The sequence below is a fragment of the Neolamprologus brichardi genome, chromosome 14 (assembly GCF_056152115.1).
Source record: "Neolamprologus brichardi isolate AB-2024 chromosome 14, ASM5615211v1, whole genome shotgun sequence".
Taxonomy (NCBI): domain Eukaryota; kingdom Metazoa; phylum Chordata; class Actinopteri; order Cichliformes; family Cichlidae; genus Neolamprologus; species Neolamprologus brichardi.
The window spans coordinates 23,070,001-23,089,017 of NC_142117.1; the positions used below are offsets into that span (position 1 = coordinate 23,070,001).

The window sequence follows — 19,017 nt, forward strand, 5'->3', positions numbered from 1 at the left end:
TCAAGAATCTCGTTAAAGTCTGGACTTGCACTAAGTGATACATGTTAAATACCTGCAGATTCTCAGCCAGTCAGTTACAGCTTCCCAGTTATCGTTCCATCATAACCCCACATGAGCAGATTCCTAAGTCGAATTCTTTCACTTATCACTCCCCAGCTACCTCCTCCACTGCTTCTCTGACACTCCCTGGGACGTCCATAGGACCAGGGGTAGATTTGAACCCTGTATTCATGCGTTCACAAAACACTAACGTAAAGCTTCAACTGAATTTTAGGAACAGCAGAGAACTATTGTTATAACTCGCTGCCAGTTTGGTTTCGAGCTCCATGTTGCAGCTCATAATTTATTTGTGTCCTGTCACACTGAGCGTGTTGTATATCTGTGCCCTATCTCAGTTTAGCAGACTGTCTCTATACGCCCACCCCCTCCTCCTGCATCCACTCTCCTCTCTTACTGTCTTCTCTCCCTGCAGTTTTGCCTTCTGGCCACTCCTTTCAGTTGCTGACTGAGACAGGATATGCTGCCAGCGCTGAGGAGACAAAACAGACCTCTACCACAAAATCAAAACACAACAGATCCTCAACAATAACACGCAGACACCACAGTGAGCATTTACACACACTGTAGGACACTGAAACACAAAGCCACTCAAAAGTTTTATCACAACTCTTATTCCTCTCATCTCCATTTTCTTTCCATGGCTGTTTCTGAGCCTTTTGTTTGACTGTCTCCCTGCCTTTTATTTCCTGCATGAAGTCAGTAGACAAACTGGGTGACTGAGGAATTTCAAACACTTTTCTTTCTGGCTGAGTAAGTTAGGGGGAGAAAAAAAAAAAAAAGGTACAGACGAAAGAGAGAGGAAACGTTTCCGGCCTCTCGCTGAGGGAGGGTGATCAGGACAGACACAGTTGGTCAGCGCCTGAGGTAAAGAGGGCTTTAAAATGGGCTAAGAGTGTAGCTTCCATTATTTGTTCCTAGACGTCATGATTCAGATTGGTAGACAGCGCCCTAAGGCTCTCTCCAAGAAAATGTTTACACTGCATAACGCCAAACGGTCACGTAAAAGACAACTGAAAAGCAGGCTGAGTTAACCCTGACCAGCCAACAACAGGAATGGCTGGTTGTTTGCCAATGGAGAGGCACTGCCACAATACATCTCCCTGAAATGACCAAATAACTCAATAAAATGTCTTCCTGAAGGGATTTCAGGCTGCAGCAGACTGAAAATGGACACTTATCTTTCAGACAGCTGCTTAGAAAATAGGTGATGGAACTTGATCACTTTGTTACAACCACAATTAAGCCATAATGGCTTGTAATGTGGATATCCAGATCCCAAGACATGCCGTAGGGCACAAATCATGGGCACTGATATAACTAATGATGCTGACACTGGCCTACCTTCTGTTGGCTTTTTCTTTTTCTTTGGAAATGTGTGGGTTTAAAATGTGTCATGTAGTACTGGGCGGTATGACTGGAAATTTAAATCAGTGTTTTTATATATTTATTTAAAGCTTTTGCCTGGTTTCACAGTATAATCATTAGTGCAATTTCTAAACAAATGACCCTTCATAAAAGGTATATATCTGCGCATTACCCAAGATGTATTTCAAATGTAAAATTACTGGTGCAACAAACTGTATGTAGTTCACAAATTACCATGTGCCCCACTTATTGTTATTATTGAATTACTAGTGTAATGTCAATATCTGTATTTTATTATTTTTTATGCCACATAATTAGAATGATAAGAATGAAGGGTGTGCAGTCATTACAGGTCCCTGTGCAATCAATCGTAAACTACCTTTAAACCCTTTAAAAGATGAAAGTGGAAGTTTTGTCCGTTCACCAATATAGTGGCATTCAAAGTTCATATCATCCACTTTTGCTCTGCCCCTTTGCATAGAGAGGGTCAAAGCGTATGGTTGTGTAAAAATCACAGCTATTACATCTTGTGTACTTGCTAACATACAGTCACCGGCCACCTTGTTGGGTACATGCTCAACTGCTTTTTAATGCAAGCCAATCACGTGGGAATTTAATGCATTTAGGCACGTATACATCGTTAATATGATCTGCAGAAGTTTTAAGTGAAAATTTAAGTGACTCTGAATGTGGCATGGCTGCTGTCAGCATCAACATATAAAATTTGGGATGAACATGAAAGCATGCATCCATCCTGCCTTGTATATCGGTTCAGGTTTCTGGTGATGGAATAACATTGTGGAGGACATTTTGGGGCTCTTTAAAGGCCACAGTTTACCTGAATACTATTGCTGACCATGTGATCACAGCGTACCCATCTTCTGATGGCTGCTTCTAGCAGAATAACAGCATGCCACAAAGCTCACAGCATCTCAAACTGACTTCTTGAACATAAGAGTGAGCTCGCTGTACTCAAACAGCCTCCACAGTCACCTGATCTTGATCCAATAAAGCACTTTTGGGATTTGGTGGAACAGGAGATTCACATTATTGATGTGCAGGTGACAACTGTGCAGCGACTGTGTGATGCTGTCATGTTAATATAGCCCCAAAGCTCTGAGGAACATTTGCAGCACCCTGTTGAATCCATGCCACAAAGAATTAAAGACCGTTCTGAAGGCAAAAGGATCTAACTCAATACTAGCAAGTATATAATAAAGTGGCCACTGAGTGTACTACTTGAACTAGTCTGCTCACAAATCCTGCTACTTTGTGTTTTAAAGGTTCTCACTCCCCCCCCCACCATCCCAACATTCATCATGTTGTGATGAATGGCAACAAGTGCTACAGAATGCGATCTTAGCAGTTGAATTATCCGGGAGGACAGCTTCTATTCAGGTACTTGGACATCACATCTGAGTGTGTGAAAACATTAATCATCCCCCTCCTGTTCCTCTCTGCTGACAGCCATGGTAATTATCACAGACACAGAAGCACAACATACACAGATGTAACTGCTGTTCAGTTGGCACTTCTATACCGCACCATGTGTGTGAATGAACAGCATACCAGGCTGATAAGCCAAACACTGTAAGGTCACTGCATGTGGGTGAAAGACAAGCACAGGAAGGAAAAGAAATGGGGAGACAGAAATCAAGTAAAGTAGGAGATACATGTGTCCAAAAGACAAGAATATAATGGGGGGAGAGAAAAAAAGTGACAGGAATGTGAGAAGCAGTATGAATCAGCAAGAACAGGAGACCAAACTGAGAATATGAGAAAAGTAAAGGAAGGAAGCAAATAAAGATAATCAGTCCAGTCTTAGTCAAAACTTCACTGCAGTACGACAGTAAAAGCAACAAAAAACATGGCCCTAAGTTACACATTACACTACATATAGTGACTCTGCTGTTACATACAGACTTCACATACTGTAGATAAATCTAAAAAGGAAGGTTTTAATTTGAAACAAAGATTACTTTCCTTATATTCTTATTCTGTTTTTTTGCTTGTTAGTGCTATTAGCAGGGATGTTTGCACCTAGTTTTCTAAAATTCTGCAGTGATTTAGTATCTGTTTTAATCTGTTTTAAGTGCCAGTATAGAAAGACGTTTAAGAACCTTGCAAAAGATCAATGTCTAACATTATTCCTCTAGGGAAACCTGAAGATACCAGATAGAGATGGACACAGACAGATGAAATAGCACAGTCTATACCACGGCTCTGTCCCTATTCATTAAGAGTTTCTGCTTTCTGGTATAGAGGTTTACTGACCAGAGTTTGCCTCCATTATCTCTGATGATCTGGCTAGTTTAGAGGGATCCCACAGAGCGGTCAGTGAAAAAATATTGCAGACATCCTTTTATACAAACCCCCTACAGTATATGTCATGTTATCAGTGGGCTAAGCTTCAGAGAAGACAGATCTTTCTCAACTCATTAGAAATTCCTTGAGTTTAGTTAGAAACACATTTAATCGCAAAAGCAAACAGCTGTTCAATCTCAAACAAGAACTAATCATATTGGAGATTATGGACATTTTATGTGTCTATTTTCTACATGTATACAGATGAATTTATATAAGCTATATATAAACACACTTGTCCCTTTGAGGTATTTTTCATACAGATTTTCTATACATTATAATTATACGTGAGGCAAATATATTAAAAAGTAAACCTGGCATGTTTTGAATATTTAAAAATAACCATTACAAATGTTTTCTTCTTTTGCTTAAAAAATTATTTTACCTTACTTTAGTATTAGACACTTTAACCTGCCAAAACAATTAAAGGACGCAAGGAGGTTATTAAGAAAATTTTACAGTTTAAAATGCACTTGAGTAGGCGATTGGTTCAATAATAAATACTGAACATTTGGCAATAAAACTTGGTAACTGTTGTGTTGGAAACTGCTAAACCAAGAAAAAGAAAGTGCTCTGAATTTATGAGTTAATTTATAGAATTTTTTTAAACCAAAATGGCACTCATATTAAACTTAAGCAGATAGTTGCATGAACACTAACCTTAGTTCTGCGCAGGCTTTTGAGAATAATGTTTCTTTTTTTAGGATCCTCACTATCCTCAGTGGAGTTGTCTTTCTTAAGTCCTTCGTCATCCTGGCTCGCCTTGAATGAACTCCCCATCTCATCATCGCTGCCGATAGAAAAGCTCGTCCTAAAATTGCTGAACTTCCCAAGCCGTTTGGATCTGTCTCTGTAAAGCTTAGGCTTTATGCCAATCGCAGACAATTTTCTTCTGCGCTCCAGTGAACTGCTATCAGCTTCACTGTCTGACCCATTCCCCCCAGCACTCCCATTTGAATGACCCTTGTTGGCATTGCGGATGGTGATAATCTTGCCCTGTGTGCTGTCATGTGGGACAGAGTAAATATTTTCCTCTTCTGTGTGTCTAGGTTTGCTCACAGCATCCATTGGCTCAGCATAGTCTGAGGGGTCATAGCCACCATCACTACCTCGGGCCCAGGTGACAGCTTGGGGCAAAGAGCGGCGGTTGGTGCCTCCCTGTTGGTCCATGTAAGGGCCAAGATTAACCTTAAGGACTGGCTTGGGCTTCACTTGTGGAGGAACTTTGTTGTTCACCTTGCTCTCAAAAGTGCTAAGCTCGGAAATGAAAGAGAAGGGATCATCTGAATCCATTTCTGACAGCTTGAAGCTTCCCAGTTGGGAGCTGAGAGTATCCTCCCTCAGGGTAGGGTAAGGAGGTGATGGATCAATATCATCTTCTGAGTCCAAAAGTGTAACCGGGCTGGGAGAACCACCACGAGGGCTGACGCTCTCATTGGTGCATGCCTCTGCTACATTGTCATACATGTGTGTGGCCTCAACAATGGTGCGCTTCTCCATCGCCTCTTTTAAGAAAGGCTGGAAGAGATCTATCTTATGAAGACCACCTACTACGCCACCATGTCCACATATTACCGTGTTAAATCTTGCCTCTATTTCATGAGCCAATTCTTCCCCCTGAATAACTTGTTCCTTAGCAGAGTCTGAATCTGACAGCTCCATCTGGCTCTCCCCTACTGCTAATAACTGGATTGGGATGATGTCTTGTACCTCACACAGAAAAGCACATAATGTCTCCAAAGAGGCCTTGCGGCGAGTAGAGTAAACAGCAATGTAGCCATGGACGAGCCCAGCCTTGCGAAGGGCTAATGAGGAATGGAAGGAGAGCAATGACAGCTCGATATTCTGCTTCTGACCTCCTATACTAAGATCCAGCAGAACAGAGGTGCCACCACCGAGGCTCGAGGAAGGACGACAATGCTGGGGCAAAAGGAAGGGAGCAAGGAGTTGGTCTAGGTCGTAGGTGTCTCCGCACATCAGGCACAGGACTATCCTCAGGTCTGCCTCGAGCATTGACTGGGACTGAGAGTCTCTGGAGGATGGAGGAGGTAGTGGAGGGGAGCTGCTCCCTATGTTTCTACGTATTTCTAAGAGTCCTTTCAACATCTGAGTGATCTGCTTCTCGCTGACATTGCGGCCATAACCCATGCCTGGAGAGGCAGGGTCTAGGTAAGCACTCTGTAGCTTTGCAGCTACCTGCTGCCCTTGTTGTATGAGAGTTTGAGCTGTCTCCCCTCCAATATCCCCTATGGACCCCACCCCCCTCTTGGTGACCAGAAGGAGGGACAGTGGCAGTTGAGATAAGCTGTTTTCCCTTTCCCTTCTGCTAATAGTCGACTCTCTAAGCTTCTCTATACTCTCAACAACATAGGAGAGAGATTCCTTTGAATTGTACAAACATAGGCAACCATGCGGTGTAAAGGTTGGTGTGTAGAAGGAATTAACTGGGAGACGTACATTGCCCTCTATGGGACGGAGGGTCAGCTCATACAGTTTTCCATCTAACACGTACCGGTCGTCACTGGTGCACAAGGCTCTTATCTCATTGGCCATCTCTCTGGCTAGCCCATCTTTTCCTAGAATGACAAGATTTATCCGTTCAGCTCTCCCCCCTTCCAGTCTCGCACACTCTGATGAAGGGTACCGAGTTGGGAATCTGGAGGCCAGTATCTGCTCTATCTTAGTATCCACACAGTGCGGATTGTTGGGACAGGATTCCTTTGTGGGGTGATAGATAAAGTGGATATGTTTCAGTACAAGAGCATCCCGTTCTGCCTGCAGCTTCTGAAGGGCCTTAAATCTTTGCTCCTCCCCCAGCACTTCTCGAATGGCTCCCATTTTCTCTGTACTCGGTTTTGCATCCAACTCTAACTCATAAAAGAGCTCAGAATATTCAAGGAGCAATTCTTGAAAGTCTTCTTTGGCCCGGTCGATGATTTCTTTCTGGTGTTTATTGTAGATATCCAGATATTCAGCTTCATCCAGCCACTGGTAGAACTCTTCATTCATGATGAAGCTTCTGGCCTCCTCCCATGGCTTCCCTGGCGTGATAAAAGGAGAGACACTTAACTTCTCCTTGAACTCCCATCTCATTTCAGCCCGTTTCCGCTCATTCCTTAGCTGCTCCAGATGGGACTCATAAATGGCTTCCGCTGCTGGTGTCTCCAGTAGGTCTTGTGGGATGCGATCATCTTCCATGTTATCAATGTGTGTTGTGGTCTCCCAAGGTGTATCATCTAGCACAACAAACCACTGACAGAAATCTCTTTTAGTCTCCAGGACTTTCTGAACTCCAGACCAGCTCAAGTGGTCTATCTCATCCAACTGTGGTAAGAGTGTAGACAGTGCCTGTGGCAGAGTACTTAGATAGAGCCTCCTAAGTTTCTCTATGTGTTCTTGTTTAAGTCTATGCACATGCTGCTGGAAGAGCTTCTTAGCTTTAGCAGTGCCCTCAAGAAAAACATAGTCCTTGTACTCAGGGGCAGTCTGCATGCGCCGACTGACAACAGGCCATGTCTCATTGTAGTTCTTTACAATTCGGTTGACCAGCCACTCATAGCGGTCTTTGGCTGAGGCAATCTGTTGACTCTGCTGTTTCAGTGCCTCAAAGTAGGGGATAATCTTGGGCTTTCCCCTACTCTTGTCTATTAATTGAATCAGTGTAAAAAAGGCTAGGTCAACATTGACATTGGAACGTGCTGAGGTTTCTACCACCTGTAGATTCTTCTTAGTTAGGGCAAAAGTGTGTGAGTCTTTAATATACCGCTCAACACCTTCATCACATTTGGTAAGGACCAGAACCACAGGCTTTTTTGTTTTTGCTAGCTGGTTATATAGGTTGGTAACAAACTTCATCTGATCCTCAAAACTACGGTTCATACCCCTGCTAACATCTACAGAGAGTAAGAAGCCATCCACCATAAGCTTGCCTTCCGGCATCTGTTTCTGCTCAAAGTCTTGCTCCAGCCCCAGCTGATCTGTGCAAAAGTACATCAGCTTTTCAGCTGAAGCCAGCTTGGTGGAAGCTGCCCTCTTGATGTAAGGCTGCAGTGCCGTGCTTCGGTGCGGCTGAAACGTCTGATCGTCAATGAACTCAGTCTGCTCCACCACATTTATACGGCATTCTGAACCCTCCTCCATTGTCCTTACAGCCTCTCCCCAGTATAGGAAGTGGTCATTGTTCACTACACGCCCTCCAAAGTCACTGGTACTGAGAACAGAGGTGTGATCTAGGTAGAAGTCATCTGCACTTGGCCGGACAAAGCGGTTACACAGGCAGGACTTGCCCACACCGCATTGCCCTTTCTCCTTCTCTGTGCCGGACAGCCCAAGCACAACCAGGTTGTAGGTGGGTGGCCGCGGATCTTGCTTTTTGGCCATCATCGTTGCTGGCAGAGGCTCATCCTGCCATGCTGGCCGTGAGCTCTAGAGAGAGGAGCAGGCTGCCAAGGAAGCAGGGTTTCCATGCAAGAGAAGCTCACTGGTCTGAGGCTTGGTCCTGCATGATAGAAAGAGAGAGACAAAAGTGAGATTTAATCTAGAGATATACAAAAAAAAATAATCCACTATTCTAATGACAACCTTTAGCTACTGTGCCTCACATCTAAATTCCTACTATGTGCCTGTGTTCTGTTAACAATTGTTAATCTCTGATCCTATTTCTCCACTGAATATTTCCTGAAAAGATTGAGGTCAGTGGTAAAGCTGTTGGAATGCTGCACATTACTTAACCCAGCTGTAACTCAGTTAAAGGCAATTTTTTCCCAGTTTAACTCATTTAATTTTAATGCTGCCAGGACTGCAGTGCTAACAGTAGTGCCTTCCACATTTCATTCTCATGTTCATTGCAATGCAATGTGTGTTTTGGGTTATTATCTGGCTACTAACAGTCTGGTTGGTTTGCCTCACTCGCAGCAACATTGGAGGAAAGTAATGTAGCTCTTTCACTACTGCAACAAACAGACAAACGACTGTGCACGCAAACATATGCACACAAGTAGCACGACACTCTTGTAGAAAAAGGCACACCAAGCTCTCGGCACCCTAAATGAAAGACACACACAGGAAGATGAAAGAAGATAAGTGTTCCAGAGCTAAAGTTACTAATTGGCCAACTAGGGAAAGCCATCTGCATTTTAAAAGGCTGCATTGCCTGTTGGCTGACTTGTTTCCATCAAAAACATGTTTTCCTATGTTTATAACCAAACAGATAAGAGTTGGCTCCTGTACCATCATTAATGTCATGCATATTTACCTAAATCAGAAGCAAGAAATGGCTGCATTGCAAGTAAGAAAAAGGCAAAAACACATAAGACCATATAGAGATGCTTAGTTGCTAATCTCTGTATCATTTATTCGACTGGTAGATTAGGTCTAAAAATAAGTTAAGAAAAGGGAAAGGATGAGGCATAAAAGGGTGTTACAACACAATTTGTATGGAACGAAAATCTTGTTAAGCTCTCAGACAGATAGCACGCACTGCATTTCAAAATGATGGAGACCACCCCCTCCATGTCATAACTGAGTCATTTATGTAGTAAAAACAGACATTAAAACCACTATTAATCACGAACAGCTCTTTTGACAGAGAACACAAAAGCAGCCAAAGCCTTCATTATTTTTGAATCGAGTTTGTCAGGCAACACAGATCTGCAGATTCCTAAAAATGAACCTCACTGTCCAACTCTGATTCACCAGATATACGAACAATGACAAGAAAAATGGTAAGAAACTTGTGTGTGTTAGAAAATAGTGTAGACTTAAAAAAAAAAAAAAGCTACACCCAACCGGCTATGTAATGACTACTACGTCTTTTATATACTGCATTTCTGAGTTTTATTTGAAAGGGAGAGCCACTAATCAAAGTTCACAGCTGAAGCCTAGTGTTTTGCTAAAAGTAAATTCCACTCAGGCTGTGGATTAAAATTACAGAGACAAGAGTGCCCCTGTGCTTAACCAGGTGTATAACCCAGCACCAGCAGGAAAAGGAATCCATATCAAATAGAATACCTCGTGTTTTGATATTTAAAGAGGAAACATGCATGAAAAATGCATCAAAGCTCACAGAGGTGGACCAAATCCCTATAATATCAACATGCATTGTACACTGTGTACAGCCTGACTTGATGGTCGATAGGATCAAATACGAATATGACCTAGGAATTGTGATTAATTCATCTCCTTCTCTCGCTGGGCATGTGTGTGTCTACTTGCTTGATAGTATATGAATGTACACATTATAGATGACCACCACACACACACCCCTTTAACTGGATGGGAAGGACTGCACTGTGGTATTTATCGAGGTATCTGTGGGTTAATAACAAACCTGTTCACTGACCTAATTATGTTCGCATTACACAGATGACCTCAGCAGATCCCTCAACTGCATTCACCAGAAAGAAAAGAGACCTGCTGCCCCTGGACATGGTCCACTGACTTAATTGAACATCTATTCAGCATAATAATAATAATCATTTCTTAATATACAGTGTCTACATGATCCTTTGCTGTGCTGTGTACAGACATCCTTCACAGACATGAAATTAAAAAGCTGCATGGTACTCAAGACCATCAATAAATACAATACATACTACAATACATATTTGTAGCTGCCATATTATTAGTGGATCCCTCATACGTGGTAACCTTTAATTTTATAGCTACTGCTAGTCTGTACAGCAATGTCACTTATTATAAATTGCATATACTGCATTTCTTTTTATTCCCCCAGAGTAAACCAAAAGGTATTTCTGGTAGGTCTGTGGGCTCTATTTTTGCATTGCTAGCTTGTAAAACTTATCTCTGTAGCGTAAACTGTTGTGACATGCTTGAAGTAGCTGTCTACTGCGTGAGCTGAGAGGGTGTATTACCTTTACAGATAAGTAAGGAAACCCTAGTGCAGAACCACATTAGCATGAATGTTTCATCTGAGCTTGCACATGCGTGCACATAAAGATGACCCAGAATGTATCCTATGTAATCAAGATCCTGGTGATGATCACTTCATGTGTGAAATAGGTCATGTTTGCGACCAGCAGTGAGGGTCTGGATTAAGTGCAGTCAAGCACTCCGAAATTCTATATGGACTTGGCGGCTGGCCAGGCTCAGCACTCTTACAGATGCCCTGCTAGCATCTGCTCTGCTGACCCTACCTATCTTTTTCTAATTATGTTCCCGTGTGTGTGCAAGGTGTACATGGACCTCCAAGTTCATATAGATTTTGTGACAGTCAGCCCACATATTCACTAGAGCAGAGTGCAAGTTAATGTGTGTGTGTGCATGTGCGCGTGTGTGTGTATGACAAGGAGATAGGCTTAAAAAGAAAAAAAGTAGCAACAAAAAAAAAGTGTTGATGTTATTTTTGCTGGTCTGTTGTGAGGATGCAATAGTTTCCAACACAGCGAATAATAGAGAAAAATGAAATGTCTCGCTGAGTGACGGCTGTACCAAAGTCACTGACAGAAACAGAATTTATATTAAACTGCACAATTCAGCTTGTTTCTACAGCACGTCTGCTGGCAGCCTAAGTGCAGCATTTCACACAATAGATCTAGTCATTAGGGGAATACATTTCCTCTTTCCCATAAAGACACCACTGCTTGTGCTTAGCTAGTCTCAGTGCAGCAGTCCAGGTGCAGAATAGTCAGGCAGACAGTTTCCTAGTTCACCCCGAGGCCTGGTGTCTGCTGCGCATGTCCAGCCGCATACCACCATCTCGAAGCCCTGGGCTGGTTTAAGGCCTGCGTTGTATCTGCCTTGGACCCTGAAACGTGACAGTAGGCAGAATGACAGGAGATGGAAAGGAGGGCAAGGCACTGTAGGGAGGCAATGGAGTGTGTGAAGTTTGTACCCCCATCCTCTCTATGTGCACTAACGAGAATGGGTACAAGAGGAAGGGGAGAGAGGTCAGCAACCTGGGTCATGTGAGTTGCAGATTGGAATTCCCTGAGGGAGGGCGTGGTGAGGCGCAGAGGATACAAGGGTCAAAGTCTGACCCATCCCATCACTCACCCCCCTGTGTAATCGCAAATAGCATTATAAGCATGGTCTACCCAAATACCACATCTCCATTTGCCTGATTATTTCATTCCCTCCTTTTAAACTGTTTAAAAGCAGGAAAGATACAGCAATCTTGGCTTGACTGAACCAGCCCTTTTTAGGACACCCGCTCTCCCTCAAGGACAAAGTAGAGGCAGATATGATGTGTCTGTAAGGTACTGGAGTTCAGCCTTAAGGTAATGCTGGGGCGTCAGGGCGTGAAGTTCAGAATAACACGTGCTACAAAGAGCAGCAAGGGAGAGTCCCTTTGTAGCTGCATGGCCCGTGAGGCCATGCAGCTTTCAAGAGTTGGCTGCATTCCTTTCATTACAGAGTTACAACAGTTAGCAAGGGAGGATGACAGCCAGGCCTGTTTTGATACACACAGAAATCTTTACAGACTGGAAATGTTGGACAAGAGAGAGTCCATATGGATTGAATGGGATGACCATGACTGAAAGCTACATCTACGGAGAAAGAATTTTAAAGTCAGAGTCAGAAAAATAGTTGTAATGGAAATAAATGTTGAGTTGAAGTGCAACACTGTTAGCAAAGGTCAAGTATTTTATAGATTATAGAGTGAAAGAAAAGTGTAGCAGAAATAATATTTCTGATAAAAGAAGGAGTATGTTATCACTTTTCTTAAGTTGCTGCCAAAATCATCAGATATGCCTCAGAGAATCTCACACAGTACAGTGTGAACAGTGCTAAGCAAGGACAAACTGGGAAGCCGAGTTTCCCAGAAAACCTTCTGGTTATATAGTAATACACACTCAGGAAAGGCTGGGAGTTGACAGAAACAAAGGTCATGAAATAGTCATGAAGTGTGCAGTGTGGTGATGAGGATTATGATGACGACAGAGAAAAATCTCTCTCCTGTATTCTCGAAGACTCAAGAGTGAATGACCCTTCCTTTGTCTTCGTCCACAGCGTGCCCCCCCCCCCACCCCCACTGAATTAGGTCTGCAGCTAGTTGTACTTCTCTAGTCTCACCCAGAACATTACCATCATCATATAGATTTCCGATTCCCATCTGTCAAGAATCCCTTCTCCATCGCCCGCTCCCATTTTGCCCCTCCTCTGGAGACTTGCTGTCCATTAGTAAGATACTAGGGTTGTGGCCAACGCATTGGGGCAGTGTGTGGGTGTCGACAGTCCTTCCACTGATGCTGCTTCCTGTTCAGGGTGGGTCGGCTCGCAGTGGAAAGGAATTAATTGATATGAATGCTGAGTTAGAAACAACTCATTTTAAAACATCACTTAACCAGCGATGCACACAGACGTGGGTCTTACAGTGACTCAAATATATAATGTATATGCATCTATATGTAAATGCCTCTGCACTTCACATTCACTGCCCTTTACACGAAGTGCTCTGTGGCGCAGTGCATTCAGCGTAACCACTTAAACAGAAGGCATTTGCCTTTTCCACATATGCAGCATATCCATCAATTACACACCAAACAGGAAATACAAATACCCTCACTCTTTCCATCCATTGTGTGCATGCATCAACAGAAGACAAACACTGCAATCATACCACTGCTAACATATTTCACATGTGGCCAGGCAAACAAACCGCACAAGCACACCCAACTGCAATAAATGATTCCTACAAAAATACTTTTGCACAGGCTGAATCAGTCGACCTATAGCTCTCATATTTCATAGTAAGTTAAAAAAAAAAAATTCCTATAAACTCATTAAAAACATATTTTGATATGACAAACAGAAATATTAACGCAGCAACCAAACCATCACATAGCCAGGTCCCAATTCAGAAGCGCTGGTTAGCGCTGACTCGGATTATGGTCAATCTGTGGAATAGCTTCAGCTAGTCACATCTTTCCATTTGCAGGATCACATGTGGTACACTTTGTGCATTAGCATGATCTGATGGAACAGTGATATAACCGCATAAACAAAAAACTAAAAAAAGGCAAATATCATACCCCCCACAGCCTCTCTGCCTCAGTACATATTTGCATTCCACAACATGTGCACTGAAACACTAATGGGAATATAATACCTTTAAAAATGATTAATACCTCCATACATTGTAAAACACCATCATTTTAATTACAATACACCTTAACATTAATTGCAGCTATATTCTCAGAAGACTCCTGAGCATTATTAGTAAATCACTCCCATTTCCTCTGATGGACCCCCGAGGAGACCATGCTCCTGGACAAACAGGAGGAGGCAATAAACAAAAACTACTGAGAATAAAATAGCCAGAGCAAAGAAGACTGCATTCACAGTCCAATCTGAATTTCAAGACTACGACTAAAGATTTGGAGGAGCTAAAAACCAGGAAAGAGCAAGGTTCAAGTGGCATGACAAAAGGAAGAGTTTATGGGCAAATCATTGCATTTAAAATATCTTTGTGTATCGGACTGTTATTGAAGCAGAAAAAAAGTAACGCTCACTTCAGGGTTAACAGCGAGAAAAGTTGCCTGATTAACAGATTAATCTACAGGATAAATGAAAATATGAAATTAAAATGATCAATTGGCTTCAGTCCAGATGTGTGATGGAGCCAACTGAAAGCACTGCATTTTTAAGACACACTCTTTTACATTTGCCTGAGAAATTCCCTGTTCAACAGGCTGTACAACAACAACAACAACAAAAACAACAACAGCAACAACTGGTGCTTTGCATGCAAGGTCAGAAGGACAGATGGCCTGTGTTTTCCTTTGGCACAAAAGTTTATCTGTGGACCTTCGCTCTCCCTGCTTCTTAATTCCCTCCGCCTGACATGAACTGGCGTACTTATTTCTTTTAATGCCCTTCACCCTTGTGTAATTTTACCTTCGTCCTTTTCTTTCTATCCCCCTCTCTTCATTTCTTATCATGCCTCCCCCTCTGTCTCTCAGTTTTCTTTCTCCTGCAGCAGTGCCTAACCTTGCAGCCGGGCCTCTGTCAGACTAGCAGACTGTCTGCTGGTGATATTAGCATACATCTGATCCCTGCTCCCCTGCTAGAAGGCTTGTCAGCATCAGCACAACTGTATACACACATTTAGACATCCAATACAGCCGCCCTGTCCTCCTAGCCAAACGTGATGCAACAGCACAAACAAAAACCGACAAACACGAATATAGAACATACGCAAATATATCCAATGCACAAGGCAGGACGGAGAGCATTAAACGCAGACACGGGGGCAGGCTTTCAGAAAGTAAACAAAAACATGGACGTACGTGGCGGTTTTATACCTAAATCTGACAGCAATTTGCAGAGAGCGGTTAGCAGGTGGGTTTTTAAACTCAGCTGGCAATCTTCCACCTGAATGAGCTTCCAGTTCTAATTACTAGTGTAATTGGTTTGATGGTGTGTGTGTGTGTATGCCTCATTTTAGCACTAGGGATGACCTCCATCTCTCAGCACTGACAGGTGGATATCATGTGCCTGCATTTGTCTTTGCTAATAAACACGTCCATGTGCCATTGCATTATGATAAACTATGAATGTAATAAAATGACACCACACCAAATAGAGTTCCTCAATTTAAAAAAAAGTGCATAAACTAGGAAAGAAGTCGTATGCATCTGATGTGTCTGAAAGAACGGCAGAGCCCAGCAGAACTTTTTATCCTTTACATCCTAAATAATAGAACATAGCCGACTCTGCGCTCTGGCCTCTGGGTTGAAAGTCTTTATGTAGTAAGAGAATGTCTTGATAAAACAAAATAATGCAATTTTGTAGATTTTCAATAGCTCGGCTCAGTGACTCACACTTATTCAAAACTGTAATTCCACTCCTAGGCACAGAAAGCTATTCACATAAAATAATATGATTTGTGAGTGGCAGATCAACTGCTGACATTACCTTCAATTTAATTGTCATTATTAACCCATTTTCAGCGGAGCGCTCGTCCTTAGCTGGAGTAAGTGCTTAATAGATGAGCTGGGTGTGTTTTCCAGATGGTGCACAAGACAGGAAAGCTGTGTGCACTCACGGAGCGATGCCGCTGCCACCAGAGCTTAATTTTTATTACTTTATCAGCCGCTGCAAAGATTTTGACAGCCAGAATAAACTCAGGGGCAAAGGCTTGATTGCAACATTTCTTTGTTTTTTTGGCGTTACTGGTACAGCTTCCATTGTTTTGTCCTAATACGAAGGAAAGTTTCAATTGTGCAGCATATAAGCAGTGCACATGTGTGCATCCTCTGCATTCCCTGCTTCCTGCTTTGGACTGTTAAAGGAAAGCGAGAGGAGACCAAACAAGTCTGGTGGCTGATTTGACGTCAGAAACCTAAAGCCAAATTATACAAAGTATATCTATCTTTCATTTAGGATTTCCTTGAGATGTGATAGGAGCTTGAAAGGTTCTTTAATTGACTTTCTAAACACAACCCTGAAAAGAAAACAATATATACATTTTAGCCTCTATGCAGGATATCATCAAAGAGAGAGACGTTAATAACCCGCTGATACATTAAAGACACGCCATTCAGAAAATTGCAGCTGCCAAGGCTTTTACATGTGATCATTTTTCACTTTGACATTAAAGAAATACAATAATTTCTCTTCAAATCACAGAGAGTATAAGCGCAATGCTGCTAAACTCTTTCCATCTGTACTTGTGACCTGCAGGCTTTGTATATAATTATGCTCTATGATCCCTACAGGGAGCTCTTACATCAGCCAGAGATCACCCAAACTGTTACTAGGTGACAGATGGTCTTCACGCACACACAAAGAGCCACTTACACCTACAGCATATGCTCCAACATAGATATGGCACGTTCACATCTAACAATATACACAAGCCCTCTAACTCACATGCTCACAACTCTCTGCTTACACACTGAACGTTTAAATAAACTTTTCCCCCCCACACTCCTCTTTGCCACAGAAATGTTCATGCACTGCTGAATCTTGAGACCAATTAAAAAGGAAAATGACAGAAACGGAAAAAAAAAGGGGGACTGAGGGGGAAGTGGAAGATGATTTAAAGCTATTTCTACAGAAGGCTGCTGAAGCAAAGTGGTGGCTGTGAAAGCGGCGCAGCAAGCCTGCGAATGCCACATTGCATGTGGTGGTCTGTTCTTGTCATGTTGTCATGTGTGGAGTCTAGGTGCTAATGGGCTAGCCTGGACAGCGGCATCCTTGTAGCATCATTGCACCCTGCCAGAAGCAAGAGAAGACAAACTAGTCAATAGTTGCCACCTTCATTCGCATCTCCAGTCAATTCTTTCTGTCCTCTCCTGCTCTGTGGAAGGCTAATAAAGCAGACAGTAGTAATAAAAAGGTACGCCTGGACAAAGCACCGCCAACTGCTTTTGACAGGCTCCCTAGAATTAAAGGCACAACCCAGATTCAAACAATAGTTGGAGACAGAACACCCCAACGCAGGCTTTGTTTGCGTAATTATTTTTTTGTTGAATTGGATGCTTTTTTTTTTGGTACTCTTATACTGATCGGCTGAGCTAGGGATGGTGAGAAACGGCTCATTGTAATGGAAAAATTGATTTGAAAAGTACAAATGGTTTGTGAAAGCTTATATTGACGCCAGAGTTAAATTGTGTTTTTCATTTCGAGTGTTTCAAAGAAAAAGATAAATTATTTTCCATTGGTAAATACAACCTTCCAAGAACTTGGGTGTACCACATTAGAAAAGAAAAAGAAATGAGCCAAAGAAAAGAATCAAAGTTTTTTCGAAGTGAATGTATTGTGAGGCGTAGGTGTGCGCAAAATCACAAATAAAGTATTAAGAAATATTAGGGAGGAACAAGAAGAGTTTCCAACTAAACAAACAGAAGAGAAAGAGGAACTTTGTGCTGCGGCAGGGAGTTAACACAAGGAGCTTCTGGTAAGTGCTTAGAACTTGCGGTTGGCTAATGGTCTACAGACAGGACGACTTCATCGCTCATCTGTACCTCTTACCGCTGCCCTAACAAGCCTCAACATAAAAATCACAGACAACCACCTTCAATGCTCTTGTGTCCTCAGCCTTACCAACCACTGTCTCCTGTCTATACTGTCATTCACTTTTAATCTTCATGACATTTTTCATCTTTAAATTGCTCTCCGGTCACTTTTGACATCTGCTCAATCATCAACTCAGAGACTTTCCACGACTTCAAGCAACTACAGGAGAAATAACTGCTGGTGACAGGAAGTAGGCAAAAGAAAAACTTTTCTAAATTTCCAGGCAAGCAACTGAAGCAATGACCAATGAAAGGGAAGAATACCGATGATTGGCATATGAGCTAGTAATATATACATTAGTGGGTCACCTAGGCAACCAGAGCCTGGAATGTTGTTCCGCTTCAAAGCGATGTGCGATGAGTGAATCGCTTCCAGTGTGTATGCAGCTTTAAACCACCTAAACACCCAGAAGCATCAAGCCTGAGGAACAGAAGAAAACGGCTTGATGGTCTCTCTATAAAACGCACACACACACAGAAAAACTAGGGGATAGGTGGGGTCACTGCAGAAAGAAAAAAAAAGATACAATTGAAAACACCTGAACCTGCCTCCATGTCAATTAAAGATAATGACTTTTTACTGGTTGCTACAGTAACCATCTGTTGGCACAAAGGCAGATGGTTACAGAGGTTTTTTCCCCCTCTTTTCAGTGTTCTTTCACTCCCTCTCTGTCTTTATCACTTTCATTTTTTCCACCAGATTCACTCTCTTTTTCTGCCCTCCTGCCTGGCTCACCAAAGTGCAAATCATGCACGGATAATAGAAAGCCAAAGAGATCGGAGCCCGGCTCATACTGATTTTGGGGGTTGACACTAATGCAGGTTTGATATTATATACACAGTATATATAACATCTTATATCAAAAAAGGGAAATGTCATGGTTCTTGTTTATTAACTTTGCAACAGTGCATCTCACAAACAGCTTGACTGTTACACAAACTTCAGGCAACGCTCTACATAAAAGTGACCTTGAGCTGCTATAATGGACAAACTAGGTGAGCACACCAATATCAAAAACACCCTACCCTCCTTCTGCACTGTTGTGGAATGTGTTCAGCGCATATTGCACCAATAGACCAATATCATCTGATAACACTGGTTCACTGGTAATTCTGTCAAATTAAACTTTATCTGTGCTTTTTCTCCTTTATGGCAAGAACTACAAGTTGTTGAGTATAATATAAAAGCAGTGAATACAACAAACTACAATATATAGAACACAGTGTTTAGCCATATGTAGCCTGT

At 42.3% G+C, this 19,017-nt stretch overlaps 1 protein-coding gene across 1 annotated transcript in view; it reads right to left on the bottom strand.

The window, feature by feature from the left end:
• Window positions 1-19,017, bottom strand: part of arhgap35a (Rho GTPase activating protein 35a) — a 63,516-nt gene that overhangs the window by 16,000 nt on the left and 28,499 nt on the right. Inside the window, exon 2 of the mRNA XM_006795397.3 lies at window positions 4,450-8,287. Coding sequence (XP_006795460.2) covers window positions 4,450-8,172 — 3,723 coding nt within the window. The 5' untranslated portion in view covers window positions 8,173-8,287. The remainder of the gene's footprint in view (window positions 1-4,449; window positions 8,288-19,017) is intronic.